Source organism: Epinephelus moara, chromosome 20 (assembly GCF_006386435.1).
Source record: "Epinephelus moara isolate mb chromosome 20, YSFRI_EMoa_1.0, whole genome shotgun sequence".
NCBI classification, from domain to species: domain Eukaryota; kingdom Metazoa; phylum Chordata; class Actinopteri; order Perciformes; family Serranidae; genus Epinephelus; species Epinephelus moara.
In genome coordinates, this window is record NC_065525.1 from 34146148 (window position 1) to 34155556 (window position 9409).

At 40.3% G+C, this 9409-nt stretch overlaps 1 protein-coding gene across 1 annotated transcript; it reads right to left on the bottom strand.

Moving 5' to 3' along the window:
* Positions 1-1341: 1341 nt before the first annotated feature.
* On the bottom strand, positions 1342-8076 carry ppib (peptidylprolyl isomerase B (cyclophilin B)). Its single transcript, XM_050072620.1, has 5 exons — positions 7835-8076; positions 6152-6265; positions 4710-4803; positions 3923-4107; positions 1342-1787 (listed from the first exon to the last, which is right to left on the bottom strand). Exons 1-5 carry the CDS (start codon positions 7967-7969, stop codon positions 1665-1667), a joined length of 651 nt encoding a protein of 216 aa, XP_049928577.1. The 5' UTR covers positions 7970-8076; the 3' UTR covers positions 1342-1664.
* Positions 8077-9409: the final 1333 nt, after the last annotated feature.

Genomic DNA, 9409 nt, shown 5'->3' on the forward strand with positions numbered 1-9409 from the left:
CATCTCAAACTGGTTTCTTGAACATAACAATGAGCTCACTGTACTCCAATGGCCTCCACAGTCACCAGATCTCAATCCAATAGAGCACCTTTGGGATGTGATGGAACGGGAGATTCACATCATGGATGTGCAGCCGACAAATCTGCAGCAACTGTGTGATGCTATCATGTCAATATGGAGCAACATCTCTGAGGAATGTTTCTAGCACTGAAGGCAAAAGGGGTCCCACCTGGTACTAGCAAGGTGTACCTTTTACTTTAATACATCCAGTACATTTTACTGTTATACTTTTGTACTTTTACTTATAATGGTGTGTTTTTACAGAAAGGTATTGCTTACTTCACGTTAGTAGAATATACAGGTACTTCTTCCACCACTGGGTAGCAACTGTATACAATGATCTGAAAACTGAGAGTTGAGAGCCATATAGTCTTTACACTATTTCAGTTCTGCACACAATTTGATCATTATTTAATCAGAGTAGTTCTTTTTTCAGTCATTATTTGATCTCATGATGTAATAATAACTTGCAGTAATTTCTTCAGCCAATATTTAATTTCACTTCTCTCTAATCATTCATTGGAGAGCAAATTTTCAGCCAAAAAATACATGTGGAAATATGATTAATTGGATTATAAATGCAGGAAGTAATGGCCGTGGAATAAGGGCCCACTTTGAAAAATGTCCCCCTGTCCATAAATCCTGACAGCTGGCCTGGAGAGGCCCATTTACGTTTCGGCTCAGCTCATGGGAGACATTTCAAGTGGTTGCAATCTGCGACCTCATGCTCAGTGCCACTAAATCAGACACACCAGCCCTTTAATACGTCAAAAAAGATCTTTTGATTTTGTATTAATAATCAGAATCAATGTATCTAAGTAACTGGTAATATATAATACCAATAGCCTGTCATACTGTCAAAATATAAAACTGCATTAAATGGAAACACTCAAGTACAAGTACCTCAAATACATACTTAAGTATAGTCCTTGATAAATACACTCATTTACTTTCCACTAGTGGTCATAGAAGCCAAAGCTTGTTTCTTATTCCTGCAAAGCTGCCTTCTTTTAGTGGAAATAAATAGTTTTTATTCAAGTATGATAACAATATATCTAGGCAAACAGTGCCCCTAGTGGTCACAAGAAGAATTACCGTAAAGTATGTGTATGACTGTAAATATGCTGTAGAGAGATTTATTGCATATAGTTTCTAACACCCACATTTTCTGCCTAAACAGATCAAACCTATGTGAACGTGTGAAACATTTTCACAGTAATACGTAAAGGCAAACATTCATGGTGACAGTGACACCCAGGTGTAATGAAAGTCACTCAGCAGTTTAACAAAAATTGAAACCTTTATTTCAGATTTCATTTTCTTTTTTTACAAAAAAAAAAAAAAAAAAAAAAAAAAAAAGAGAACAACGAACAGTTAAGTACACCTTGGAATGCTCGTTGGTAAATGGACCCAGAGTGTCGTCATGATTGCTCTTCTGGTGCTTTAAGACGGCAGCCACAGACACCGAATGACCCCAAAGCCCCTTCCTCAGGACCACGGGGCTGTTAGTGATAAAAACAAGGTGGCCTGCACGATTTCTCCCCCCCCCCCCCCCAACAACCCTCACAGTCCTGTTCCTCCTGGGCTCCCCCAGCAGCACCGCTCTACTCCTTGGCCACTGCGAATGGCTTCTCCACTTCGATTTTGCCACAATCGTGAATAATGACGTCTTTAAGTGGCTTATCACGCCCGTCTGTCTTTGTGGCTTCGATCTTCTTCACCACTTCCTGGAGGGGGGAAGAAAAATAAGACTTTAGCACCCTTAAAATGTAATTCGAAAAGTTGTGGGTTATAAACAAAACAGCTTTATCCAACATCAGAAACTAGTCTTCGCTATACTTAAAATATTTTCACTGCTTCAACTTACTGTCAGGGATTTCTACCAGGAAAATTAAACTGTTATATCGCTCTCTTCAAAGCCAGACTCCATAGAGGAAAACAGTGATTCAACATCAGTGAACACAGGAGCTGCTGGTCTACTGCTGCCTCGATCCGTTAGTTAGTTTGTGTTATTGTGTGACTTTGGCGTTTACAAGGGTTAGAATGGATTCACCAAAGTCACACAATGACACAAACTAACTAACTGATCGAGGCAGCAGTAGACCAGCTGCTCCTGTGTTCAGTGAGCTAAAATCACTGTTTCTGTCAATGGAGTCTGGCAGTTTTTACAAGAGCATAGATGGTGAACTGAAGCTGTTCATGGCTTCCCTGTTGGAGCAGACTGTCTGAGCAGTAAAAATACTTTCAATACAGCAAACCCTTTAACTGATACTTATTTTTCTAGGTGGCTAAAATGTGTTTTGTTGCTGACCCCTCCACAGCAGTAAATTGTTTAGCTTCCATGTCTGACTCCTGCCTGCTCCTGCTAGTTAATGATATTCTCACGATACATTATTGCGATTTTTAATGTTACGATATGCTGAATGCAGAAACAAAACCTCAAGTAATGAAATGTTTATGACTGAGTCTTTTTGTACAATCTGTTGTTACTGACGGCAGACTGAAGATGCATTTTAGAAAAGTGGCGAGGAAGCAAGATGTTTATTAAAGTTGCTTTCACATTATAGTTAAATTTATTTGGTCTGGACCAAGGAGGAAAACTGATTCATCATTGCATTTTTTAGATACAGGCTGACGGGTAACTCGTTGACCGGACAGTTTTGGTGACCGTCATCCTGCATCAGATTCTGGTGACTGACAGAAGTTTATGCAGCACTTTAATACTTCTTTCTTTAAGATTTTTTTGGCTTTTTGCCCTAAATGACAGGAAAGTTCAAGGTGTGAAAGTGGGAGAGAGAATAGACGACATGCAGCAAAGAGCCACAAGCTGGAATTGCACCTGTGGCCACTGCGGCAAGGACACTGCCTTTGTACATGGGGCGCCTGCTTGACCCACTGACCTGCTGAGCACCCCAGCACTTTAATACTTCCCATGTGTTTATCTAAGTTCTTTTGTGTCACAAAGAGTTCAAAGTAGTAAGTGATTATAAAACATTCTTCTGGGTGGAAAATCCCTGTGTCACACACATAAAACTAGAAAAGCACTCGGAGAGCGCAGACCTCCGCCAAGCAGCTCGGATTTCCCGCCATTTTATTATTTTATCCACTTCACTTCAACCGATCACCATCAAAATGTTATCATCTGTTCCTTGTCCCATTATCAACCTTTCCTGAAAATTTCATCAAAATCCGTTTAGGGCTTTTTGAGTTATTTTGCAGACAAACAAACAGACAAACACCAGCGAAAACATAACCTCCTTGGTGGAGGTCATAAGCCCAGCAGAAACGGTCAGAGGTCAGACCACCATGTTTAACCATATATATTTAACCGTTACAGTCACAGCTGAAAATGACAACGGAAAAAAACCAAGTTTGCTGATTTCACAGATCTCTGCAACTCAAATGAATTGCCAGTTGTCTACCTGGAAGTGATTGTTGCTGATAGTATGACATCACAGTGATGTGGTCATGGTAGTGATGCATGATATTGGATTTAATGCCGATATGTAAGAACGCATTTGACCTAAACCCAAACAGACTCGAGTTTGTTTTGACTGAACCAAACAAGTTAGATATGAAAGCACACTAAATCTCTCCGTTCTGCTTTAAGAAATTACGTTACTGCATCTTCCTTTGTTTGTTGTCTGTCCATGATGTGCCCGAGGAGGGCGCAGAAGGCAACTAGTGTCTATTTTGGTCTGGAATTTAGCCCGCTATTCTCAGCATTCCAACAGATACTGCAGGCACGTCTCAAACTAAACATAACAGATCAGTGTTTGGATAACAGGCGATAACACACTTAAGATTTGGATGTTCAGTCGCCCACATGCAGCTGTGAATAAGACGTTGACCTGACACTCACAATTCCCTCCAGAACTTTTCCAAAGACGACGTGTCGGCCGTCCAGCCACGGCGTCTGAACGGTGGTGATGAAGAACTGTGAGCCGTTGGTGTCTTTGCCGGCGTTAGCCATGCTGAGCCAGCCAGCGCCGTAGTGCTTCAGCTTGAAGTTCTCATCGGGGAAACGATCTCCGTAGATGCTCTTGCCTTCATTTCAAAGAAAATATATTTGTATTGTTTTACTCCATGCAAGACAATCAGTTGTTTTGAATCATGTCATTTCCACAAACATTTTCTCCCTACAGTGACCTTTGCATCTGATCTCTGCCGAATGTTTATCTTCCCTTTATCTGATGACATTGTCTTGTTCATGAATACTGAACAATCGTGTGAGTCATTCCTAAAGCACAGCTGCCAAATGTCAGTGTGCTCAACCAGTGTTGGCACAAGTTTAAGAAAACTTTGGGTGATCATTAAATACATCCCTGTCTTTATGCCATGTTTTTTGACAGCATAGAATAAATCTTTAATTCATTAAAGCATGAACACACTCAAGAGATTATGGCAAATCTCTTACCCAAATTATATGGAAACGAGAAAAAAGTGAGCACTGAAAATTCTCATTTTCTCAACAGTTGCAGAGTCTTCTTGTAAAACCCAGAAGAGCCCAAAAGTGAACCAACCTTGTACGTCATTAAATGTTCAGGACAGCACTGATGCAGAAGGCCATGAGCTTGAGTTTGTTCTTGCAGAGACAGACCTGAGTCCTGACATAAATGCCATTCTGCAGGTGTCGGCGGCCATCTTACCTCCGGTTCCGTCCCCCTTGGTGAAGTCTCCACCCTGGATCATGAAGTCACTGATGACTCTGTGGAATTTGCTGCCCTTGTAACCAAATCCTTTCTGTGTTATGAGAGAAACAAAACAACATAAATAAAAATATCTGACAGATCAGCTGCTGGTATTTGACATTTTAGACAGTTAAGAAACAGATGACAAACAAGTCTTTTCTGTATTTTGTTTCTTATGTATAGCGTTACAAAGTTGAATGTTCATATTAAAACACGAATAACTTCATATTTCCTACTGTTCTAAACACACCATTTCCAATTGTTGTTTCTACTCAGGCTACGGTATGACGTCAAAAGTGTCCCAGATTTCTTTCTAAGGTCATCTGCTCCAGGCATGCTACTGCACATGTTAACATTACGTAGCCTATGCTGCTACATGAATCTTTATGCTAATGTCACAGAATCATGCCGTCTTGGGTGCAGATGTTGTTAGTTTCTCCCTGATTTTGGGTCATATTCCTGCTGGATCATGTCCGGTTGTGTTTAGAAGGTTCTACTAGTGATCTTTCACAGTATAAAGTGCTGCTATGCTCCGTTACAGCCATTCCCTGGCTGCAAGTACACTGCTAACACACATGTAGCTACATGCTATTGTAAGGGAAACATGTAGCCTTGGGGGGTTGTTCCCAACCACGGTTTAGAGCCGGTAAGCTGTCACTGAGCGAGGTAACAATAAGTATTAACTTGAAAATGAGAATAATAGGTCCTCTTTAAAGTGTGTCTCCAGCACATGGCCGTTTGTGCTTTGGGAAAGTCCACAAAGATGTTGAAGATAAAAGTACACAATACAAACTGGGGCTGGCAGGACATCAGACTTTCACTACACGATTATTATGGCCAAAAGAGTTCACAATAATGATATTATTGCAGTATATATAGAAAACCTGAACAAAAATAATAACAGTAATAATGCTATCAGTCAAAATCATCTTTAACTTCGTTTATTGTGTGGGTTTGTTGTGTGCAATTGTTGGCAAATTAATGAGACTAAAATAAGAGTGTAGGGGGTGGAGAGAGAGTCCGTCTACATAACTGTACAAGAGTGTACAGAAAGAGCAATTACACTTAATGGATAGTGAAATGGCAACCAGATGGCGTTGGGGGAGGGAGACAGAAAAAGAACAAAAACAAACAGAAGAGGTGCTGGATTATTGACACGATATTATCCTATGTGTTATTAACATGATATTTCATTTTTAAATATCACGTCAATACTGGTATATCGAACCTGATACATTTCCTGTGCACTTACAACTGTGTTAAAACAGAGGAATGAGTCAGCAACCACAATTCTCCCCCTTTGATTTGCAGTCAGTCATGAAACTGGTGATTTTTAGGTGAAAGAAATCACTGTAGACTGTTGCATTTTCGGTACTCATTATAGACTGTGTCATTCTCACCTCTCCTGTCGCCAAGGCGACAAAGTTGTCGACTGTTTTGGGAACAGTTTTCCCAAACACTCCGATGACAATTCTTCCAACTTCTTCATCTCCAATTTTCATGTCAAAGTACACCTGAAACAGAAGTAAAGGTATTAAGTTATTGTGCACTTGAATATCTGCCATGATGAGGCAAAACCTTCATTCTACTGATATAGGGTTACAGCATTTTCTGGTTTTAAGGTACACCGTGAGATAAAAGTTGACAGTCACCATACTGTTTACATTTGCTTATATATGATATTAAAAAAAATGCAACTGGATGTTGACTCTCTCTCTCTCCCTTTGATGCAAGTTATTTTCTTAGGGGAGACTTTGTACACATTCTTCCATTGACAAAATGGTTAAGAGTTACAATTATAATAAAAAAATGGTTCATAATAAATATTGTCTGAGACTGTTATCATACTGTGAAAATCTCATACCGTTGCAACCCTGTACTGATATCTGAAATAAGAATGGATGGGTTGGGTTGACATAATAATACAGGCACTGGAGCTTTCAATGGGTTACATCATACAGTGAATCATTTCCAGTGTTTCACATATTACTTATATCATAGTGCTAATGTAAAGGTTAAAAACACCACACCATCTAATTCACCGACTGCTGTGATCAAGCCAGTCTTTGTTAGGCAGTTTGCCTGCAGGCTGTCTTGATACCAGCCATAAATATTTAAGAGATATAAATTCTTTGATGCAAGTTTCTCCAGGTTATTATGTCACATGAGAGCTATGAAATTCTATTCTGTGTGTTCTTATTTTCTCTTCAGGGCACGTTTCCAAATATTATGCAATTACAGGCACAAAGCTAAAAATATATTAAAGTTGCAGAATGTTTTTCCTTCAGTCTACACAACACTTTCTCCTACATGACTCACTAACTCACTGATTTACGTACAAAAAAAATATTTTGTGGTGCAAAACGGTTTTTAATAGAGATGCATTTACAGAGAGATATTTAATTTGGGCGTGTCAGCCTTTCTCAACCAGATCAGTTTGCAGCTGATGAAGATTTTCGCATTTGAAACTACTGGACCTTTGGGTCAGCTACTGACCATTTCACAGCTTCCTAATGACTGTAGACGTGGACAAACCTGCTGCACCCAGACACAACAAGGCCAGACACAACATTTGACTGAGCCTTACTGAGCTGCAGCACAGTGTTTCCTACAGAGGGAATAATCAATAGTTTAAACCTGAAGTGATAACTGGAGCTAAAATGGGTGTAGGGGAATTAATAATGGGTACATTTGGAAATACTAACAGTTAAAAGGCCGAAGCTACGTTAGCTAGCTGCTCTCAGATTAGCTAGGAGCAGAAGCATGCCCGTTACATTCAGCTTCTGCTAACGCGGGTACGTGCACCACTTATGATACGATAGTAAATGCCCTCCGTTACTGAACTAACGTTAGACATAATACCGCACATTAGCCATCTGTTAGCTTAACAAGCTTAACAAGCTAGCAAACGATCCAGACCGTTAGCTAAACGATGAACCGTTAGAGGCTAACTTGCGTGTGACGTGGCTTAGCGGTCTGTAGTTAACAGTTAGCATTTACCGGCTAGCAGACAGAGGCAGCTTTGATTTTCTACAGTATCCATCAGCAGAGGAAGCTAGCTCCAGAGCTAACACAGCGCCTACCTTCGCGGTTACTTTGGGGCCTTTCTTCTTCTCGTCAGCATTGGAGCCATTAGGGAAAGCGAGAAAAATCAACGATCCCACAATGACCGTCACGGCTACGAGGAACTTCATCCTTCTCTCGCAGAGTCTAACCATCAACAAGAAGAAACGGAGCAGCCCGAAGACGGCCTGGAAGTCTTGCTAGCTTTATATGAGCCGGGGGGAAGGAGTGTGGTATCCGGGGTGGAGACTGCCGCGGCGGCCGCTCCAGGCTGCTGCTGCCTCCACGACTGCAGGGGCCGGGCCGTGCGCACAGCGCGCAGACGCACGGCACTCTGATTGGTTCACGTACAGGAGAGTGTTAGCCAATCAGGTGAGGCCGCGTTACACCCGCTCAGTGTGAGATCCAGACAGACTATGGTCTCAGCAAGGTTTCTTTTCTTTCTTAATTTAAAAATACAGCGTGCATATGCATATTTAGTTATATACATATGATGATACTGATAATCTTTTTTAAAAGCTGAGGCTGAAGTTAGGGTTTTATTTCAGGAACAAGGCCTATTTCTCCTTTGAGGCTGGGAAAAGACTGGTTGCTGCTACGTTTTTACTGATTCTGGATGATGGTAATCTGTTGTACATGAATGCATCTGCACATTGCACATGTTAGATGCTGCATATCATAGTGCACTGCGATTTGTTGCAAACTGTAAAGCCCTCACTCCTCACTGTATCCTTTATTCCAGGGCTGGTTTGCCATCTTTGACCTTTCGCAGGCTCAGTCACTGGTATTTGTCCATTTGTAAAGCCATACTGGGTAAACTGAGGTTTGACTGTAGCTACAGTCTGACATCTCAAGACTTAGTTTTCTTGTCTGTTCCTAGTGCTCGGCCAGAGATATAAAGCTTTTATGGGCTCTGCTCCTCTCACCTGGAATAAACTTCAAAAAGATTTGAAACTACATGGATTGGTCTCACTTGTCTGAATTTAAAGTTCTTACAAGTACAAGGATGAATGAGTCAGTTGGGTCTTGTCACTGTGCGCAGGTGTACTAATATTTCTACATGTTACTGTGCATCTTTTATGTTTTTTTATAGTGTGGTTGTTTGGCTGTAACTTTTTTGGATGCTGCTGTCTTGGCCAGGTCTCCCTTGTAAAAGACATCATTGATCTCAATGGGACTTACCTGGTTAAATATGGGTTAAACTTACAAAAAAAAGAAAGAAAATAAATATATCATTGAAAAATGATCAATTCAGCGCTACAAGTCAAACAGCAAAGTCACACATAAAAGAGAAGAACATAGGAGAAAAAAATACATACAATAAACAGCACAAGGAAGATGAAAAACTAGATATAATACACCTTATTTGTTTTTATTAGATATAAATTCAACAGTTATTTGAGAGGTCATAATAGCTGTCTTATTCATTGCTAGCTTTATGGTCTGGCCCCATCCTACATCGCCGACCTCCGACCCATTGTATATTGTATATATTTCAGATTGTCTACTTTACTGTTTTTATTATTTATTTTACTTTATTGTCTACTGTAATATTTTATTTATGTTAATGTCTACTTTAATATTCTATTTTATTC

Coding starts and splice junctions, on each gene's coding strand:
- ppib (XM_050072620.1), bottom strand. CDS start 7,969: ATGGTTAGACTCTGCGAGAGAAGGATGAAGTTCCTCGTAGCCGTGACG. Junction 6,266..7,834: donor GCCCCAAAGTAACCGCGAAG/GTAGGCGCTGTG, acceptor CTTCTGTTTCAG/GTGTACTTTGACATGAAAAT. Junction 4,804..6,151: donor TCGCCTTGGCGACAGGAGAG/GTGAGAATGACA, acceptor CTCATAACACAG/AAAGGATTTGGTTACAAGGG.